This window comes from Epinephelus fuscoguttatus, linkage group LG15, assembly GCF_011397635.1.
Source record: "Epinephelus fuscoguttatus linkage group LG15, E.fuscoguttatus.final_Chr_v1".
NCBI lineage: Eukaryota > Metazoa > Chordata > Actinopteri > Perciformes > Serranidae > Epinephelus > Epinephelus fuscoguttatus.
The window spans coordinates 20408059-20430810 of record NC_064766.1 but is presented as its reverse complement, the minus strand read 5'-3'; the positions used below and the strand labels follow the sequence as shown (position 1 = coordinate 20430810).

Genomic DNA, 22752 nt, shown 5'->3' with positions numbered 1-22752 from the left:
GCCTGAACAAGCAGCAACAGTTGGAAGGCAGAACCGGACAGTAGCCTGAAAGGTTCATTCATTTATTTTATGAAAGATTTATAGAATAATGGCTGACTTTTTGCCAGACTTCGACTTTGTGGAGGATTTAATTTTGCAGAGTTTGATGGCCGCCCTTATTTATTTGAGCCAGAATACACTGAAGAAGAGCTTCGTGGAATTGAAGAACGGAGGAGGAGAGGGAGAGAGGCGCAACAGGTAACGTTAGAGGACGAGAGGGGAGGAATGGATGCTGCAAGGCTGCGTAGCTCTGGAGATTGGTGGTGTACCTGTGAATGCTGTGCCCCAGTGCCCACAGAAGAGGAATGCCTCTGTTGCAAGGAATGGGACCGGTCGCAGCCTTATTTTCAAGGTCTGGATGTGACCGAGGACGAGACACCTCCACCTGGAGTAACGTTAGTATCCAGCTGGGCTTTATATTTCGGCCGCGCTTTGGAAAGCAGAGTTAAAATGGTAAACAAACATGGCACCACACCGGTAAGGTAAGACAACACGTTTACATGTCGTTTTCTATATGTTCTCTGACATTTATCCTAACGATATGAGGCGGTCTTTGTGGAGAAAAAGCTTGTTTAGTGGACTAACTTTGCACTTGAAGTATGCCTGTTCACTTACATTTTAACAGGTCTGATGCTACGGCTGTATCTAGGCTAACGGCTAACATGTTAACTATTATTTCTATGTCACTAGTGACTTGAAACAAATTTAGGACGATAGGAGACAGGTTGAAATAAACCGAAATTTCCCTTTAAGGGTGCCTTAGTGTTTCTGACGCTGGGGGCCACTGACCAAGTGTCAGTATTTGACAAGTGTGGAGTGAAACCAGGTTGTGCTGGTTAAGGCTGCAACTCTACCAACCAAAGTTGAACTCCACACAATGTAGATGTGAATTTGCTTTGCCACCAGAAGTGAATATTTTATTTGGCCCTTTGCGTTCAATTAATGGAAGTGAATAGAACGCAAACATTCACTGATGTTAATTTCATGCATGTGTGACCTTACTCTGAGGGTCAAGACTTGATTTGAAGGTTCAGAGTATTAGAGTAAAGTTTAGGTTGAGTTTAGGGTAAGGGTTGGGGTCAGGCATGTAGCTGTGATGGGTATGGTCAGGGGCTTTGGGATGCATTATATCAATGAGGGTCCTCACAAGTGCACAAGTACAAACGTGTGTGTTAGAGAGAGTATGCATTTGGGAGTTCAGACCATTAGAAAATACTTAAAAAACCCCTGGTGTAAAACACATACGGACACATACACATGCAGTCGACACAAGGCAGACACACACAAACGTGTGTCGGTGGACAAAGACACGTACACACACACACACGCACACACACACACTTACAGTGTGATGGTGGATAACTCTGACATCCTGCACGAATGCTGAACAGCCTGTGTGGGCTCACTGAAGCATTTCTGAGCACAGCTGCTACACAGCACAAAGACAACACAACAATACAACAAAGACAATGTCTTTAGGGACACAGACTCACACAATGCACACACACACACACACGTCTTCACACTTGGTCACGCACGCACAGGTCTCAGCAACAGATGAAAATGACATTATCTGCCGAGCCTCAAAAGACGCCGTCCTCTGGGAGCAGCACCGGGCTGATGTCTGGCTACCGTACAACTCCATAATGAGGCTCAAGCTTCCTGCCAACAGGTACTACAAATGAATATATATTCTGAAAAGTGTCTAAGAGGACACATTCGAGGTTTAATAATAAGAATCTGGAAATAACACTCTATGGGTACAATACAATCTCTTTAAATAAATAGATGCATGCTCCTGTGTGAAAGTGTTCAGTTAGTATTTGAGCGTGTATTTAAGGGACGATGCCAACTGATCTGAAACAGCAGGCCTATCATAGACCAGGGTTAGTTAGTTAGCCACATTTTCATGTTGTGTCTGGAGTGTCATGTGGTGTCTGATTAAAGAAAAAAACAGGTGTTATTCTATATATTTCTTATCATCAACAAATCCCATGAAAACACCAAATCTAGAACTATGTTAATCCTTCACTCAATGCTTTCCGACTTCCTTTTTCTGTCAGTGGCACTCAGTCCCAAGACCATTTGTCCTTACTGTAGATCTTTAAAATCAGGGCGCACAAATATGGTTTCATTTTTTAAAACAGCTTAAACAGCTGAGCTCTTTAGGTTTGGCACGTTATTCAAAGACGAGGAAAAATGGTGAATTTGTTGGGGACTAATTTCAGCTGCGGATTAATACACATTTGATGCTCTTGTGAGCATTTACAGCGGCATTAGGAGCAGTGTGGGACTGACTCCAAACAAACCACAGTTCCCATGTTTATTGTAATAAAGGAACATGTGACTCACCAATGTATTTTTAATAGTTTTTAGACAACAATAGTTCTATGACACACAGGAACCAGTTAAATCACACTTTGGCTACAGAGAGGTGAAGTAAGTCTCAAGTATTTGCACTCAAGTCTTGAGTCAAGTTCTAAACCAAGACTGAGGGGTCAAGTCAAGTTTCGATTCCTGAACAAGTCATACGCTTCTGTAATATACTATATATATATATATATATATATATATATATATATATATATATATATACAGTACAGGCCAAAAGTTTGGACACACCTTCTCATTCAATGCGTTTTCTTTATTTTCATGACTATTTACATTGTAGATTCTCACTGAAGGCATCAAAACTATGAATGAACACATGTGGAGTTATGTACTTAACAAAAAAAGGTGAAATAACTGAAAACATGTTTTATATTCTAGTTTCTTCAAAATAGCCACCCTTTGCTCTGATTACTGCTTTGCACACTCTTGGCATTCTCTCCATGAGCTTCAAGAGGTAGTCACCTGAAATGGTTTCCACTTCACAGGTGTGCCTTATCAGGGTTAATTAGTGGAATTTCTTGCTTTATCAATGGGGTTGGGACCATCAGTTGTGTTGTGCAGAAGTCAGGTTAATACACAGCCGACAGCCCTATTGGACAACTGTTAAAATTCATATTATGGCAAGAACCAATCAGCTAACTAAAGAAAAACCAGTGGCCATCATTACTTTAAGAAATGAAGGTCAGTCAGTCCGGAAAATTGCAAAACTTTAAATGTGTCCCCAAGTGGAGTCGCAAAAACCATCAAGCGCTACAACGAAACTGGCACACATGAGGACCGACCCAGGAAAGGAAGACCAAGAGTCACCTCTGCTTCTGAGGATAAGTTCATCTGAGTCGCCAGCCTCAGAAGTCGCAAGTTAACAGCAGCTCAGATCAGAGAGCAGATGAATGCCACACAGAGTTCTAGCAGCAGACCCATCTCTAGAACAACTGTTAAGAGGAGACTGCGCGAATCAGGCCTTCATGGTCAAATAGCTGCTAGGAAACCACTGCTAAGGAGAGGCAACAAGCAGAAGAGATTTGTTTGGGCCAAGAAACACAAGGAATGCACATTAGACCAGTGGAAATCTGTGCTTTGGTCTGATGAGTCCAAATTTGAGATCTTTGGTTCCAACCGCCGTGTCTTTGTGAGACGCAGAAAAGGTGAACGGATGGATTCCACATGCCTGGTTCCCACTGTGAAGCATGGAGGAGGAGGTGTGATGGTGTGGGGGTGTTTTGCTGGTGACACTGTTGGGGATTTATTCAAAATTGAAGGCACACTGAACCAGCATGGCTACCACAGCATCCTGCAGCGACATGCCATCCCATCCGGTTTGCGTTTAGTTGGACGATCATTTATTTTTCAACAGGACAATGACCTCAAACACACCTCCAGGCTGTGTAAGGGCTATTTGACCAAGAAGGAGAGTGATGGAGTGCTGCGGCAGATGACCTGGCCTCCACAGTCACCGGACCTGAACCCAATCCAGATGGTTTGGGGTGAGCTGGACCGCAGAGTGAAGGCAAAGGGGCCAACAAGTGCTAAACACCTCTGGGAACTCCTTCAAGACTGTTGGAAAACCATTTCAGGTGACTACCTCTTGAAGCTTATCGAGAGAATGCCAAGAGTGTGCAAAGCAGTAATCAGAGCAAAGGGTGGCTATTTTGAAGAAACTAGAATATAAAACATGTTTTCAGTTATTTCACCTTTTTTTGTTAAGTACATAACTCCACATGTGTTCATTCATAGTTTTGATGCCTTCAGTGAGAATCTACAATGTAAATAGTCATGAAAATAAAGAAAACGTATTGTATTGAATGCGAAGGTGTGTCCAAACTTTTGGCCTGTCAGGAAATGTTCTGTTTTCTGGAAAAATTGAACACTAAATAAAATGTTTAAAAAATACATGAGATTTAAATTGTACTGATGTATTTAAATGTTTGCTGGAAGTTATTGTGTCTCCATCTGTAATGTTTCACCTGCACCTTTTGTATACTGCAGCTCATTTTTTGTTGACCACCTCTAATTTTTGAACGTTAACAAAAATATCTTTGGTATCATGCTTTCAACTGGCACTCAGGCACTTAATGTTACTTCTTCATTCTTTGGTGCAACTTGACCTGAGGCTCAATCAAGAGCAGATTGCTGGGAATAAATACTGTAGCATTAGTGTTAGTTGATTCAGAAAATAAAGAGAAATTAATGGCACAATTTTTAAATAACATAGTTTTAAATCTTTGGGCTTGGAGGGAGGTATCAAGTATTTATTTAAATCAAAAGGCTTGAGTCCACGGAGTCTTGAGTCATCGAGTCTGGCTTTGTCAAGTTCATACTTAAATCATCAAATCTATGACTTGAATCTGACTTGAGTCCAAGTCATGTGACTCGAGCCCACACATCTCCATGTTAGAAGCATCGATTCATTTTTGGTTTAAATTTTCTCATGGGATTTGTTAATAACAAAAATATAGTATATTGCCAGCAAAACTAAATTCATGTCTTCAGGCTGCAGGGTCGTTAATGCGCACAGCATCTAGAGACCTTAAAATCACGTTGATTCACTTCACTGACTTTTCACATACAACCATTTTCCACACACACAGATTTTTTTTTGAGGACATACACCACTGGCATCAGCGAATATTCTCTGATTGTAACTTACAGGTAAATGCTCGATTCATTCCCTCCGATGTCAGGGGACTGCAGCTTCTGCACCAGGATGATGATGATTCCAATGAAGAGGACAAAATTGATCTGAAAAAAACGAACACATAAAATAACATAAATGTGGAGGAGCTGTCATAAATTACATTCCAGTCAGTAAAGCAATAATTTGGCATGTGTAAAAAATAACACACAAGAAAAAGTGAATGAACAAATCCGTCATACCATAATGGAGGCCACAACTGGTCCTTTGATCACCCACCAGAGGGCAGTGTTCTCATTTGTATCCCAGCATCTGGAGGAGGTGGAGGAGAACATTGTGTTTCATAGTCATTCAGCATGCTCTCCTTCACTTAGATCAACACAAGGCAACACATAGCACCATGCATTATGTCAAGACGGTGGCTCTTTGCAGAATAAGAGGGGTGGAGGGGAAAGGTTTAATTTGCATGCTAAAATATTGGTAGCTTACTTCCAATGCAACACATGATATATGTTTTTAAAATGTGATCGGATTTACTCAGTGATTTAAAAAAGAAAAAAGGCATGGTCACCAAGAATAAATGTATCAGTGGTGTCTACATTGAGGGGAGTTGTTTTCTAATCCTTTTCCAAATATTCCTGCAATTGCATATGCCCTCTTTACCTTATAGGTGCCCAGATACACTTCCAAGGATTATCAAATTTTTAATTTTTGGGTGCGATTCTCAGTATCCTGAAGGCCTTGCTGCTTTGCTCTGCTGAGAAATGTTCTCAAGTACCTTTTACACTCTGTGGACATGCATTTCTTCCTTTTCTGAGATCAAACTAAAGTTGGAAGAGGAGTCATACCCAGTGTCGTGAAAGTGGAGCCTCAGAACTGCCCAGACAGTAACGCAGATGGTGGGAGTCCCTGTAATGACAGCATTAGTAAAATACAATACATTTGGTATCATGCATCAGTTTCCAGCACTTCTCATTAGTTCAGTCACATTTTGGATGATACCAACATATAGCAACAGCTTGATATTTTAGTGGCTGTAACCCTGTTTATTCAGCATCTGGTTAAAAATCACTACTAGGCATAACCTAAAATGTTTGTGTCAAGTATTGCTACTTTAGTTGTATTTTAACATGGTGTTTGAAAACATTTATTGGCAAGTCTGGCTAAAATATTAAAGCTCTTGGCAAAAAAAACGAAGTGAAAGCTGTTTTAATAAGACCCTCAGGATAAATACACACTGTAGCTGTAGCTCAAGCTTCTTCAACTCTGGCTCACTGATTAGTTCTGTTTACATGTGAATCAAATTTAAATCCTGGAAAAAAAAAATCACCTGAATAACTAATATTTTGGTTTAATCCTTCAAAGCAGCGGAGCGCTCCTGTGCTGATGATGGCCAGTTACAACATGCATTATTGACGACAGAAGCCCCCCTTTGCAGGTCGCTCTCGTCGCAGGCTTGTCTATGATCAGGCTACTTTTACAATGTGTCAAGTATACATTCATAATGACAGTAATAGCTCAGGGAAATGTTCGGCGCCTGGGTCCTTAGCTTTCTGAAAATGTGGCCACCTGAGCAATAAAGCTGATTAGCCTTGCTTTAGATGATGAGAATCCAGAACATCTGATTTATTCAAAAATACTATCTCTGGTCTTCCAAACATTAAAAAGAAAAAAAAAAGAGTTGAATGTACTCAAAAAAGGTACAAGTAAACTAACTTCTCAAACTGAAACTGATGCATGAAACTGAATTTACTGCATGAACAGAAGGAGAAGTCTCTATTTACCACCATTAATGACAGAAATGGACACTCACCCCACCCTACGATGGTGTACCAGTAGAAGTAACGTCTCTCAGGAAAGAAAGTCTCCACCAGCAGAGTGAAGAGATACAGACCCTCAATGAAGAGCCAGAAATAGTTGGACATGACACAGTAATGGAAGAAAATCATCACTGCTTTACACGGCACCTGCACAGGGGAAACACACGGGGAAGGAAATCAATTTTATCAGTGATTTCATGTCTGTCCCGCTGATGTCGGACAATGCTTTTAGGGGTTTTGACGCAGCCTAGATTTATTATCATCCCACTTCGAGGCTGGTGCAACAATATCATATACAAGCACAGCGTGATCCACAATATGTTATACCTTTAAAATTTTACATACATTTGAATATGTCCTTGACTTGTAAGAAGTCTTTAAATCCTAAAAGCATCTGGCTGCAGCTTCAAAATGTAAAAACCACGTTTAATCATCAGCCTTTCGTTTAAAAGCTCAAGACAATAAATGTCAGAGTGACAAACGACGTTAATTCCTGTAAATCACAGTGTAAACAGAGATCGTTGTCGCTGGGGTGCTGGTGTTGCAACACAGTGCACAACACTGCAATTGCCCTCAAGTTGTAGCATTCAGCATCAATGTGTGGGTAAAAAAAAAAAAAATTGTTTTCACAGCCAGCAGTAGAGACCCACCTACATGTCAGGTGGACTGTAATCTAATAACATCATGTTAATGAAAGAGTCCATATTCTGAGTAGGGTCAACCAATTACAGCACAGTACCACAATGCCACGATGGTGACCTATGATCACCATAGTGACAACAGTAAAGGAGCGGGTTTGAACAAAGGGCAAAGTAACCATTGATATGTTAATGAGCCTCCAGTAGAAGATTTCCACTGGCCTTGCTGGAGCCATTAGCGTACCTAATTAGCTTTATTTATCATGCCTGCTTTACAACATTGAGCAATGAGTTGTAACCAGACAAAGGCTAAGAGCTTGTTCTGCATTTGTAATCGGGGAGTATTAGTCATCTAATATCGTGTTTGCTTTTTTGCAAAAAAAATTTGCATGTGATTGAAGTTCCTTCAAAGGTGCGTATCAAACGAGAAAACTGGAGGAGAACTGTTTCAAGCCCTCTGTGCGCGAACCTCTCGTTATATCTCAAACAGAACAGGCTTGATCACATTTTACACGCATGCTTTGCTTTTTAAAACGAGCGACTGAAATTCGATGAAATCCTTTAATTACGCTCTCTGGAACTGATTAACCAATGATCTTGGAAACATTTTTGCAACTGCCAATACTCTGCAAACTTTTTATACTGACTCCAAACCTGCCAGCGATCTGAGTAGAGATCATTTGGAATACTAAAAGCCTCATTTCACAATTATCTGCATCAAATTGAAAGTAATGAAATAATTAGCCTGCTGAACTGAAAATGTATTTTTTCATTTTTAACCAAACAAGCAGTCGTGGCTGTTTTCTTTGCTGTGGGTGAAAACCATATATGGATGTAATTGGTCAGCCACTGATTACGTGAATGTTCAGGAAAGACCACGCAGTGTATGAATCAGTTGTTGTTACTGACGGTGTGTTCGAAGCAGTGGTCTTCCTCAGCGTACAGCACACCGTCCTTGATGAAGACTGAGATGGCTCTCAGGATGAAGGACACAAACAGGTTCATGTGGATGAAGTTCCTGGTACAGTGGAGCTTCCTGGAGAGAAGAGAGATAAGATATATCACATCTTATCTTGTTTCCATTCTTAAAATTGAATCAAAGCAAATTATTTAATGTAGTTGGATTTTTTTTTGTGTTTAACCCTTCAGATTTTTACTCCTTCTATTTACTGGTGTTTTCACTGTGCTACTACGTCTAAACCATATAGCCATATATTATTTTTTCTGAATAAATTAGGCTACGCAGAAATTCATTAGTTTGGCATGTCTTTGGTACTCTTTACAGGGTCCAGGTTAGTTTTTATGAAACCAATAAAAACAACAACCTTTAAGTCCACCTATTCGGCAGTAAAAACAATACATACACATGTAATGTATAGTTTATAAAACACTATAATGTAGTTGTAAGCAGCTGTATGTATTTATCAATGTAGAGTATTTGTCTCTCCTATGAAGACATATTTCACATTACAGTTGTTTTTTGCCCACAGGAGTTATAGTTGTTAACAAACACACAATAAATACTCACATATGATTAAAAATATGCTATACAGGATTTTCCTAAAAACAGTGTAGTATGCATACAGAAGTAATCCCTCTCAGTCTTCACTTACAACTCATTAGAAGTGTGTGGCGGTTTATTTTTCTGCAGAGACTCTGCCCTCTGCCTGTATTTTCTTCTTATTTTTTGTGTTTGGGGTGTTTATGGGTGCTCAGGTGAGGTCGGGGCTTTATAAAAAGGTAGTGACCAGGTGCCAGACTGTAAGCAGCAGGCATTCAAGAGACACAGTGCTGAAAAGTGCAAGTACAGCAAGGCAAAACACCAAATGAGAATGAATCCAGGGTTGGCAAGCGTGTTTACAAACAGTAACCGACAATCCTGAAGAGTATTCCTTTGACAACTACATTGCACTGTGTGTTTATATGCTGATTATAATGACAAATAGACGGATTGGACTGGGCTTTTGTGACCGAAAATCCAAATGTTTTCAGCACAAATCAAATATCAGTCTGTTGCTCTATTTTCTTTTTTAAAGGTCCAGTGTGTAGGCTTTACTGCCACCTAGTGGTGTGTTTGCAGAGCTGAACCTTTTCACATGTGTCAAGTCAGAGGGGTTACAAAAATATATCATGGTAAACTCTTGGGCCAACAATGTAGGAGAGCTACAGTGGCTGTTGTGAAAATGCGCAAATGTGAATGGCCCCTACATAGAGCAAGTGTTTGATTTGTCTGTTCTGGGCTACTGTAGAACAACATGGTGGACTCTGTGGATGAGGACCTGCACAGTATTTAGATATGAACGACTCACTGTAAGGTAACAAAAACACAAGGTGACTATAAGCAAGTGAAAGAGCAGTTACAAATACTAAACACCATTTCTGTCAATAGATGCCCCTAAATCCAACACACTGAACATTCAACCGATAATTGTTAAAGGATAACTTCGGTATTTTTCAACCTGGGCTCTATTTCCCCATGTGTATGTGTGTGTATGATTCATAGGTACAACTCGTTCTAAAATTGGTTCAGTATTGAGGGAGCCAGCAGCCGCGAGGTAGATATGGGGGCAAATGCGTCCCGTATAAGTTTGCTCATTAAAAGTGCTTTTTTTGGCCACTGACCGGTTCAGATCACCAGTGTTATCTCTGCAAATAGCATACTTAGCGTTTCCCTGACCCTTTACCTCCTCCCGGCTGTGACGTCATCTCTCAAGAGCTTTGCTTGTTGCCGGAAGAAAACAGAGGAGCCATGCTGAGCGCCGCTCAGAGTGGCGCTGGTTGTCCCGGAGTACAGTTGAGAGTTTTACTGCATCGGTATCATGGCTGCATATTTACCTGATTTCGAGAATGAGGATGAGCCCTTTTATTATGATGGCCGCCCGTACTTATTTGAGCCCGAGTATTCGGACGAGGAGCTCCTACAAATTGAAGAGCATACAAGGATAGAAAGAGAGGGCCAATGAGCAGACGAGGGTGAAACAGTGGCTGCACAAACGCAAATCTCTGAGGACTGGTGGTGCTCCTTGCTGTGACTCCATGCCCACAGATGAAGAATGTCTGTGTTGCAACGAGTGGGACCTGTTGCCCAATATTCATGGTCTTGATATGTCCTGGGATGATACAGAAACTACCAAACGCTGTGTAACTATGTTAGAGGATTTCCCCCCTCTGATCAACAGGGCACTGCTGGATACCTTTTTTCATGTGCCCAAAATAAATTGGAGGAGGCAGCCAAAACCACAGGGACCAAATGGTCAACTATCCATCGAGTAAGTATAACTAATATGTCTAATACTGATACCTAGAATTGTCTCCAAGATGCACATTTACTGTTGCATACTTTGCCCTCGTATATATCGTCAACATCCATCAACAAGCAAAGCTCTCGCGAGATGACGTCACGGCTGGAAAGAGGTGAAGTGTCAGGGAAACGCTAGTATGCTATTTACAGAGATAGCACTGGCGATCTGAACCGGTCAGTGGCGAAAAAAAACACTTTTAATGCACAAACTTATACGGGACGCATTTGCCCCCATATCTACCTCGCGGCTTCCAGCTCCCTCAATACTGAACCAATTTTAGAACGAGTTGTACCCATGAATCATCCGCACACATACACATGGGGAAATAGAGCCCAGGTTGAAAAATACTGAAGTTGTCCTTTAAGTTTAGGAAATATGAATAAATACGTTTAAAAAAGTCAAAATACTGAAAGTTAGTCTCGCTAATTTTTAAATTGATAATTTTGTCTAGAATCAAAAGATATTTCGTTTAGATATTTATGTGACGGATGCAGAAAATACTTAAAGGTGAGAAGCTGGAACTAGTTTGCTTTGAGGACCTCTGATACCTCAGTAATGTAAAAAGAAAATTAAAAACAAAAAGCTAATTTTCATGAGTGTTGCCACCCCTACTAATTTTCTTTCTTATTTCCATTTGGGCTAAACCTGATTTAAATTTCATGGCTTCAAATTTGGAGAACAAGCATAAATGAGGAACCTGACTTTGTGATGCTCACCTGAATCTGCAGAGAATGACCATGGCTGTAGTCAGAGACACCAGCGATGTGCTGTAGCCGACAGTGTACAAGGCCCTGACTGAATCGAAGTACGTATGTATCGGGTCATCTGTCTAATGTTGGAGACAGAGGGTTAGTCATATGTGTTTGTGATAAGTGAATCATGACATTTAGATGAGGTAAAAGAGGTCGTACAGGTTCACTGGTGTTGTCATAGAACATGCAGACGTCCACGTAGTGAGGGAAAGGTTCAGACCAGCCGTCCTCGGTGCAGTTACGACTGACCTTTCCCATCTCTGCAAGTGGAAAACATGCCTCAGGCTGAACTGGACTGAACGTTATTAATTTTTAAATACAAATGAGATCAAATCAAATGAGAGCCGCTGCTGAGCTCTCTGTTGCTCTCACCATCCTCAGGGTCCATGAGGTCGTTGAAGAGCTCTGGACAGTTGACCACCACCACTTCACCGACTCTGGCCGCCTGCCAGCAGGTCAGGTTATCCCACATCCATGGACACACTAAAGAGATGAGAGAAACACAAACACAACAAGGTCAGTGTGAAGCTCCTGTTAGCATTCCTGTTGTTACTGAGGTGATGGAACGATACTGACACTAAGTGAAATGAACTGAGCTGAATTAATTTGAATTTTAAGGCAAATGAATTGGGAGGTAATAGAGTTTCCAAAGATATTGAGCATTTTCATGACACCCACATGCACTAAACTACTGCTAACATTGCTAACATGGAGACAGCTTTCAAATTTTATTAGCTCTCTTGAGGTAATAAGATCTCCTATCTCACATTTTAACACTTTATCTTAAAAAGCATGTGTTAATACCTGATGATCTCTAAGTTTCAGTGCCAGTAAGCTGTTTAGAGAGGTTTTAAAATAAAAGTAAATCTAAAACTATGAAAGTGAGGTGGATAAAGATAGGATTATGATATTAGGGTGTTTGAAATTACACCTTCAACTGGAGAGGCAGCATACTGATAACAGCTTCCTGCAGCAGCTGAAAATGACGATGAGAGCAGTAAGAGTGAACCAAAGTTGCAGGCCAGACAGTTAAACAGTGAGCTGAGACACACTACAAAGCTCCATCAAGCCGAAGGGAGATACAGGGCGGAGCCAGATGTTGTGAACATTTGAGACTCAGCTCGAAGCCAGGGGGGTACATATAAGCATGCTTCCCAGGGGAGATTCTTCCCCATTTACAGCAGCTATATGCACATCTTTGAAGCCATTTAAGATGAACAGAATGCCTAAAAATCTGTACATCATTTGGGAAAGACATGATAATTGCCAAGGAAAAAAAATCATTTTAAAGACCACATCCTGTTTTGTTTCGAACTGTCTCCAACTGTCTTTATCATACCCTAACAAAGCAAATGTTGAGGATGACTTATTTTCAGTCTTGCCGCCTAAAAACAGGCAAAAACGGTCTGATGTTACATTGTTAAATGGATACTTTGCGGATTTTTAACCAACTTTGTATCAGAACAATGTGCTTAGTGTGTGTAAATGAACTTTGGTAAACTTCCCTCTGTCTTACCAACACCCAGATCTCCCTGCTCATGTCTCAGCCCCTGTTGACTCTCATTCTAATGCTCAAACTAGATGCCCCCCAAGACGTGATTCAAGAGAGAGACAACCATCTGTCTCTATTTCTCTCAAACTCAGACCAAACTCAGATCAAACTGTAAAACTAGGGCACTGCTGATGAAAAAAACCAAGATCCTGTTACTGTATAGCCTATTTCTCACCTAACATATGTTTAGAAAAATATTTTAGTGCACTGTTTGGCTGTGATATGGGAGTTTGCAAACAGGAAGTGGGCACCATATTGTTTTTCTATGTTGTAAAAACAGAGACTGAAAAACAAAACTTAAATCAAACAGTAAAACTAAGCAGTGCTGGTCAAATATGAACCAAGATTCTGTTACTGCATTGCCTATTTCTTGCCTAAAATGTTTTCAAAAACATATTTTAGCTTACTGTTCATATTGTATTCTGTACTGAACTGTGCAATATGAGGCTGTCTGTTACATGCCATACTGTTTCTTGTGGAGAAACCAGCTGCATTACATCCCCCACCAGCAGGGGCACTGTTTGGGCTGGTGTGGCACAGTGCATTCTGGTAGTTGTAGTTTTTTTCTACCTCATGAACAAATACAAATGCCACAGCCCTTTCCCTCAGTTCCCTCTGGTCATGTAGCACCAATTTGAAAAGTATTTGTGTCTTTCTACTATTTTATGACCATCTTTCCAGCAGTGAAATACTTCTTTATACTGAAAGATGGATCAAATCAGATTCAAAACAATACAACATTATATACAGCACAAATTTATATTTGTGTCTCATTTTGCCGCTCGTATTTATCTGCTAGCTTAATGTCTAAAATGAACCGTGTGTAAGACGACATGAGTGTGTTGCTAGATCATGCGAGAGTGTGTTGCTAAAACAAAGACATGTCTGCAACGAAGATATTTTTCCTGATTTGTCTGTCTGTAAAAAGCCTTTTCAGTGTCAGAATGTTAGGAAGGGTTGGGGGCTTGTGGAAAATGGGTCCAGTATTTACTTCAGTGACTATAGGGCGAAGGAAATGGTCATAATCCGTAAACCCATTCACTTTTCCCATTGGAATGAATGGACTCAGGGTCACAGCTAGTCTCCTTAATATAAGGAGGCGGGGCAGTGGTGACACCCATGTGACACAGAAACAAGAAAAGACTCTAAACTGGGCCGTCTGGATTTATCAGTGGTCTCTGCTCCTGACTGCCAGCCTTAGATTTTAATAATAGCTAGATACAGGACGCCAAGATTGCTCCTATTCATTACAGTGGAGTTGCTTGCCTGGTACACACAGTACCAGTCAAAAGTTCGGACACGCTTTCCCATTTACTTGAATGGAAAAGTGTGTCCAAACTTTTTACTGGTACTGTATGCCTAAAAAGTTTTCTAGCTCAAGCGTCCCACAGCTTCCACAGTATATGACCCACTGAATATGTGTAGTTTCTCCTGTTGGCCCCGCCTACAAATTCCCGCTTGGCTTATAGACTTGACATTGTGATGATGTCACAGATTTTTAAATTGCTTTTCTTGGCTTGAGGAAAGTTTTTCAAATTAAAAAAACCTCCATGGATCAAAAATTCAGAACAGATAGACTCAAAATTGACCTTGTTTGCAGTTAAAGGTTTTCTGTCAGCAGCTTTACAGATGTCTCTTTTCCAATGTTTGTCTATGGGGAAAATGGTTTTTGGGCTACAGGGGATTTTTTTCAGCTGCAGTACTGTGAGTGACCACTGGGAAAAAGTTGCTGCAAGACTGGGCAGCTTTCCTGGGGGTCTGCTACCAGCAGCCTGAGAGCTTTCAAATGTTTGGTTTTTTTTGGACAAATGTCTGTAACTTTGGGCGACTGTGGTTCAGAGGTAGAGCGAATCATCCACTAATGAGAAGATCGGTGATATGATCCCCTGGCTCCTCCAGTCCACCTGTCGAAATAACCTTTAGCAAGATACTGCATCCCAAATTGCTCCTGATAGCTGTTCCATGTGTGTGTGTTAGCGTGTGAAAGGTTATCGAGTAGGCACCATATATGATCAGCCTCAGCCACCAGTGTGTGTGAATGTTGTGTAAAAGCGCTTTGAGTGGCTGGAAGACGAGAAAAGTGCTATACAAGTGCAGTCCATTTACTATTTTACCATTCAATAGCCAGAACAGTCCGCAGGGGCCGACGGACCATTTTATCGTCTACTTGACACATAAAGTGTGAGCACTTAGGTCGTGGCTCGATGATTGGACCGCACAGTGTGAGCACATAACTTGTGAGCTTGTGAGAACAACATTTCTAAAACGGTCTCAAATCGTACAGTGTAGTTTAACAAAAATATGTAGATGTTATTTTTTGTTTGTTTGTTTTTGTTATATCCAAACTGAATGTAATAGTCTCCACCCAAACAGGCTGAAACTAAATCTTACCTAAGCCAGTTCTTTTTTTTTGGTCATCTTTTCATCAGCCTCAACCATTACCTGATTCATGCTCACTTACCAATCTCACTTTCTTTCTGTGTTCTCTTCTCTCTGCTCCCACACTGGCCTTTATCTTCAGCACCTCCTTATCCTTTCCCTTTCTCTTTACTACGCTGCTTATGCTCTGGTGGTTTTATAATGCTGCAGAGGCAGGTACAAGTCTGATTGTATGTGTGTTCACCCGTGTGCATTTTCAGGGTGTTTCTGAGTATGGCCACATCTGTGTGTTTGTGCATGTGTTCCTGGACATGCATGTGTGTGTATTTGTTTGCAGACCTTTCTCTATATTCTGCTTGGCTCTCTAATCTGTTTTGGTTCTGTCTGGTGAGCCGGACACAAAGCCAATTACCTTTTAAAGGGCAAATCGGAGCCAAATGAGCCGCACTGAGCTACAGAGGTAACCGGCTTAATAAAGCACTCTGTCTGCATCACTGGCTATTTCATACGAGATCCCATAGTATGCTGAATCTTCACCGGGCTGCAAACATACAGCATAATATCCACACGTATATTGCACATTTATAGAGTACACAAACACACACACGCTCAGATTGTTTTTTTCACATTAAAGCAGATTTTATCAGGCGAGTGACTGAGAGCTGTCATTTTGTATTCTGAGTCATGAGGTGCCACAGAAGCAGAAGGATGATAAGAACTAATTTCTCTTTACTCCTTCATATTTTTTAATAAACACGAGTCTGAAAGGAAGAACATGTCATGGAGCTCCTGGAAAGATCTGCATCTGGATGTGATCAATTTGTTTTTGTGGGAGTCTTACAAATAGCTAAGAAAGAAAAAGGCAGGCAAACCTCGGTGCCATTTGCACCCGGGTGAGAATAGTCACACTGCAGCTATTCCTCTATTAATATCTATCCATACCACGCATTATTATGGATCAGTACAGGGTCAGGAGTGGTTCAGGGATTAGGGCAGAAGAGGTCATAGTTAGGGCTTGTACGAGCCAATTTCAGACATTCTCTGAGATTAAAGCCATAAATTTATGAGGAGAAAAAAAACAGAAAAGTGCTGCTAGTAAGTCATGTAATCTAGTATAAAAAGCAACACAGTCCACATAGGAAGTAAGACATGATTGATGAGTGGGTCAAATAAAAAGCTTTTGCATAGGACACTGGGCTTCAAGTCCCATATGAGCTAACACTGGCTTATTCATTTCAAACTTAGTTGACCTATAATTTCAGTTTCTAGGGCATATAGAGCTACTGATTGCCCACTGTGTACATTAACTTCACATTTTAACAGACCCATTCGTATTAACATTATATTTCAACACCAAGGAATATCCACCCAGGTGTAAATGGCCACACTGGCTATTTTCACCTGAGCACAAATAGCATTGTTAGCTATGGACACCAAGGTGCTAATAGCATCTGCCTGAAATCTAAGTAGGACCGCATTTTAATGCAGATCAATTTTTCGGTCTATAAAACATCACAAATAGTGAAAAACTACTCCCTTGAACTGATGTTCTCAAATGTCTTGTTTGTCTGACCAACAGTCCAAAACACACAAAGCTATTTAATTCACAATGTTATAAAACCAAGCAGCAACCCTGAGGCTGTAAAATGAGGCCAACGCAAAAGTGCCAACACCTGCAGTTCCTTTAATGGCCACTGGAGGCTGGCCCCAAAACCAAGTCAATCCGATAGACTAATACATGTTTACAGCCTAGTGCTAAAACCAGTTTTCATCTCTATAGCTTATTTCAACATTCATGACAACTGTACAAAAGGTGATTTTTTATATAGCTCACCTGTTTACATTTTATTAAGGCTTAAAGTTATGCAAATTTATGGGCGTGGTCTTCTGAGTGACAGGCTGTCTGCAAGACAGCCTGTCACTGTCTGTAGTCTGTAGCCCCTTTAACACTGCCAGATTTTCCGTGAATGTTGGGCCGTTTTGCCGGCAAGCTGTGAGCGTTTAGATACAGAGCTGGATTGGCGAGTTGATCCGAGGTACCCAATTTTCCGCCTCGTAGGGTAGACATATTGGCGGAACCCTTTTAGTTTAAAAAAACCGAGGCGGCCTTCCGCCATGGGACGGGCTGTTGATGACTTGTGGGAGGAGCTACCGATGACGCCACATGTGCGACCCACTGGTGGTGGATAAACAGGAAACAGCTGATAGCAGGAATTAGCGAGCAGCTAGTAGCAAGAGGGAAACACAAACCTGACGGACACTGTAAAGATGAGCAACTGAGGAATTGCGTGCCCTCCTTGTCCTCGCAAACGAAGAGGCCATTAACTGTTAGATGACGGGAACGGTGAAGGACGGGCCAACTTATGAGAGAATCGCCGAAGGACTGACCAGCCGCAGGTTCCCTCTCACGTGACTGTTTACGTCACACACTGAGCTACACGTTTTGTTACTTGCTCACGCCCCCCATTGCCCCAAAAAAGGCACATTCTGTATACACAAAAGTAGGTAGGCGGCATTTTGCTACACTCCCCGATTTTGTTTTTATACTGCCAATGCTGAAAGAAGACTGATTGGCCTTTCCTGTAAGTGTGCACAATTCCTATTTAAAAAGGGCTTGTCAGTCAGATCCACCCTTTACCCAACCAATAGCTGATGTCACAGTAACTACATCCATTTTATACATACTATGTTTAAAATGTGAAAAAAAAGCAAATTCACACATTGGAGAAGCTGTGAAATGAAAATGTACTCCTATCAAAATAAGTGCAGGTCAACTGTCTTTCGATGGATTATGTGTTAAACTGATGAGTCATTCCTATATTAACACCACTCTAAAGAGTATTTAAGTAATCTTCTGTAATGTGACAGTCACGTTTACGGTGTCAACATCCAGCATTCACTTTCCTTTGGCTTTAGACAAACGGTTGACTGAAGAGAATTTAGTTCTGAAATAATAAACACAGCGCAGAGGTCATTTTACATCAACTTCTCATTTTGAACTGTGCTAAATTCAGCTGGATGGTGATTACAGCACCTGACATCAAATTATTATGTTGCACTCAAATGGCCTGCAGACTAATCTGAGGCCAGAGTACCTTAATTAAAAATATAATAGCACAAGACATAGATAAATCACAAAATCTGCTTTTAGAAGTGAATCGTGATAAATCAGAAAAAAAGAATCCGACAGGCTATCTCTTTTTCTTTTGTCTTATTTATTGTTCCCCTGTTCTCATTTAGATTTCTGCAAACCAGGCGTATTTATTTCCTCACCAACGACTTGCTGTCAGCAGAAACACAGAATGGTTCCTTTTAAAGGAACAGGAGGAAACAAGGATCAGTGAAAGGGTCGAGACAGGTCAACATGTGTGAATATATGGTGTGGAAATGGATAGCTCGCTACAAAAACAAACTGCCCATGTTGCAGGAGAGTGAGGGAGTAAATGGAAACAGAGTGGCTGACTAAAAACTTAAGTCATGCACCTGTGCTCCAACCTTCCTCTGGGCATGAAAAGGGTTTAAAAATACTGAAAACGCAGATAAAACACGAAGACTGCAGGCCCGACCTTTAAGATCTACAGATGAAAAACGAGCTCCTCTTCCTCTTTTAACTTGTTATCTTACACTCTAAATCTTTTATGCTTCATGTTTTTTATCAAGGAACCCTGTGGCTGTCAGTGAAGCCGTGAGTCACAGTGCAGTCTGGGAGATGCAGTCTGTTGGGCGACTTTGGAGCAGCGGGAGGCCTGCAGCAGTAGCTAATGAAAACCACAATCCATAGCCAAGAAAATAATTGCTTCCTGGAATCACACACCAAGTTTCCACTGTTTTTTGGAAAAGGGGACGTGAAAAATGTGAAAACAGCTCAGCGTGACATTACAGGCAGACATTTGGTTTGTGATCTGTATATCACTGGATGGTTGCCTGTTCTGTATAGCGGCCTGTCAAGGTGATGTATTTGTAACATGAACATGATAGGAAACTGCACTTATCTTTCATCCTTACATGTCCCTTTATGACCTTTTCAAACACTGATTGCCTAAACTGAAAAATGCCAGATCGCTGAGTGCAAAAACAAAGTCTGTTTTCTTTTATTTGTTCCCGGAAAGCTAGATTTTTAGGAGATGAATGACTTTCATCAGCAGCTTGGTGTTTTCTGAGCAACCCAAGACGTAAACTATTTAATCTCAGCAGCAGAGCCGTGAAAACTGGTGGCTTCATGTCAAAATATACACACAGGAGGATGCGAAAATAGACACACACACACACACACACACACACACACACACACACACACACACACACACACACACACACACACGCATACTCACTTACCTAATTCAAGGTCATCACTGGGGTTGTGCAGCATGATCCTCTCCATGCATTTCTCATGTTCACGCTTGATGATACAGTGCCCGGACTCTGAGGCCACCTGGAGAAAATAAACAAAAACACACACAAAGTGCCACAATAAATATCGACTGTAGTGATACACTGCACCACTGAGGATAGTGTTAAAGGCTCTGGAAACCTTTCATAACCAGCTTCTTGCTCTTGCCAAGCGCTACGATATAAACACAGTAATATCTGCCAAAGTTAAAATTACACCTTTTATGTGACATTAAAGTGCAATTTTGGTATTTTTCAACCTGGATTCTATTTCCCATGTTTTTATGTCTAAGTGACTAATGGGAACAATAGTTTTTGAAACTGCTCCAGTACTGAGTGAGATCACTGCAGACGGCAGTGGCGAAAAAGGCTGTGATGTAATGCTGTGCACACGTGAGCCGTCATATTAATGTCCATTATAAGTGTTTGTTTTGGTGCATGTTCAGATTACTATTTTCTGTGTCTGACAACTAATTGAAAGGATCCCTACAGAGATTGACCTTTCATTTATACAGCAAGATCCTTTTGGTTTCTTCAAAAACAGCCCAGAAATTGGTACCGTCAAACCAGACTCTGTTTAAATAAACAGTAATTTCAAAGTCAACAGAAACAAAATGAAACTCATAAAACCCATCTTCGTTCCTCTTTCCACTGTTCCAACAATCACCAACTCTGGTTTGGTTGAAATAAACCCTTAATTCGCCCAGTTAGATATGACAATATGCTGGCTTTATACACGCTAAAATTACTATTATTTTAAATGGAGTCTGGTGGGTTTGCTAGGACTGTTTCTGGACAAATAAAAAGGATCTTAGTCTTTAACAAAAATGTTAATCTCTGTAGGGATCATTTCCATAACGTTGTCAGTTTCTTATAACAATCTGAGCCTGTCAATGGCAAAAACAAGCACTTTTAGTGGACGTTAATCAGTGTTGCCAAATGCTAGGAGTTGTTACTTTGCAGCCTGTTTAGCGGGTGCCCTCTCACTCAATACTGGACCAGTTTAAAAACTGGTAACTCAAAAAAACAGGGAAAATAGGGACCAAGTTGAAAAATACAGAAGTCGCCCATTAACGTTTGCCTGTTTGTATTTTTGTTTGTACTTTCCTCAGTCATTTAAAATGTGCGGAGCTTTGGGGGAGGAAGGGAATGTCTGGTATTTACAAGGACAAATCTGAACTGAGCAAATCAAGAACTGCAATACTTAGGTTGACAAGGAGATGCCGCAGTCAATCAAATGTGATAAAACCAGAAACATGAGTTTCAGACCATGTAGGAATGTTTGTTTTTCTTACTTTAAGTTGATTGTGGCTTATTGATTGTCAAGTATTTGATGATTTAGAGAAATACTTAAGTTTTGAGAGTTGCCTTTTAGCTGCACTGATCAATATTTCTATTCTGACAACACATAAAATAAATAAATGTCAAATTAAAGGCATCACTTATCGTGACAAACCCACTGAGGACCAAAATCTGCAGTTCCCTGTCAGGGGAGTTTTGGTGTTTTTCAGCTCATTGTTTTGGTTTTCAGGACCACACATTCACTGTTTTGGTTCACTGTCATGGCCTTCATCAGGTCCACCTCTAGCTGCAGCAGCAGAAGGCTCTGATAAACCCACTGTACACTACCTTCTCAGAGTCAAACAGCACACAAAGTCAGAGACTAGCTAATGAACATAGTGCAGCATTTAGCAGCTTCAGAGTCAGATATTTCTCTGAAGGTGGCTGTGTTGTTTGGGCTTAGAAAGCCTGTGGGTTTATCTTCTCTATCTCCTTTAACCTTAGCTTATATTGGAGTTATGCTATGTCATGTGTGAAACAGAGTATGGTGAATGTGCTAGGAAAGGTAGTATCAGCACTGCTTTTACCTGGAGCTCGCATAAATGGAGCCTGGGTTTGTTGAAGGTGGCGGTGCTGTTTGGGCTGAGAAAGCCATGTGTAATTAAGATAAAGGAGGTTGTTGGGTCTATCTATCTATCTGTTGTTACATGTTAAATATTTGTCAAAGCATTTATGAGTATCCTGTTTATACCAAACCTCTCTTTTTCCCTCTGTAAAATGTTATTTCTGATGACTCATCCTGCACTCTGTAGACTCATGGATCGAAGCAGCTAGTGGAGTGGTATCATGGGTCAAAGATGTGTGTTTGTCATTATGTTAGTAAAACATAAAATTGTCTTTCTTGTTCTCCGCCTTTTGATTAACAATCTGGGGGATGAGGGAGTTGTAAGCGGAGGCTCCAAAGTTTTGTTCTGCAGAGGTTTGCAAATTTACATCCACTTTTGAGTTTTCAAATCCATGCACAATATTTTCCAGTGTCTCTTAAATTTGTATCTCACCAACATATTCCATGTCACTTAGAATTACAGTGGAGTAACTAAGGTGGATCTGGTTCCAAGGTGCAGTCGGGGAAACTATTAACCCGGTGGTAGTCGAGTTAATGTAAGTCACGCTCCTTCTCACTCTCTTAAAGCCAATCTCTGTTTTGCACCTTTACCTTTCATGCACCCTCCTCCCTCCCTCTAACAGTGAGCTGATAGGTGTAATACATCCCAGCCCTCTGAGCCATGGCTGACTCATCACTCTATCTCTCTGCCCTCCAATATGAATTCACTCCAGGCCTTGCTGCCGAGATAAGATGGGGCATCAACCAACTGTGAAGATGTCCCAGGATTCACCTCCTTTCTTTACTGCACCACACGTGGGCGGAATTTTAAAACGCTGCATGGGTTACGTGAAACATCATCACAGGCATCTTTTATCTAGTTTCTGGTGCAATTCCATTTCCAGACAACAATATTGGGTGATGGACAGAAGCCATGCTGGCTAAACAAAAACAGAAGCAGATATTGAAGAGC

General features: G+C 40.9%; 1 protein-coding gene and 1 long non-coding RNA gene across 5 annotated transcripts in view; one reads left to right on the top strand and one right to left on the bottom strand.

Annotated features, from left to right (window-relative positions):
- The window catches only part of LOC125902532 (pituitary adenylate cyclase-activating polypeptide type I receptor-like), a 44909-nt gene that overhangs the window by 13105 nt on the left and 9052 nt on the right, over nt 1-22752 (bottom strand). For 2 of the 4 annotated variants that reach the window (XM_049598972.1, XM_049598973.1), the window contains exons 3-12: nt 19841-19937; nt 11947-12057; nt 11734-11834; nt 11539-11651; nt 8430-8556; nt 6876-7029; nt 5911-5971; nt 5305-5374; nt 5078-5169; nt 1385-1468 (exon numbers count right to left, since the gene is read on the bottom strand). In XM_049598972.1, coding sequence (XP_049454929.1) covers nt 1385-1468; nt 5078-5169; nt 5305-5374; nt 5911-5971; nt 6876-7029; nt 8430-8556; nt 11539-11651; nt 11734-11834; nt 11947-12057; nt 19841-19937 — 1010 coding nt within the window. The remainder of the gene's footprint in view (nt 1-1384; nt 1469-5077; nt 5170-5304; nt 5375-5910; nt 5972-6875; nt 7030-8429; nt 8557-11538; nt 11652-11733; nt 11835-11946; nt 12058-19840; nt 19938-22752) is intronic. The other 2 variants (XM_049598974.1, XM_049598976.1) reach the window with 1 other exon arrangement.
- Nucleotides 324-22602, top strand: LOC125902541 (uncharacterized). The gene is made up of 4 exons (XR_007451105.1): nt 324-521; nt 11956-12090; nt 22256-22336; nt 22514-22602. It is a non-coding gene; the product is annotated as an uncharacterized LOC125902541 (long non-coding RNA).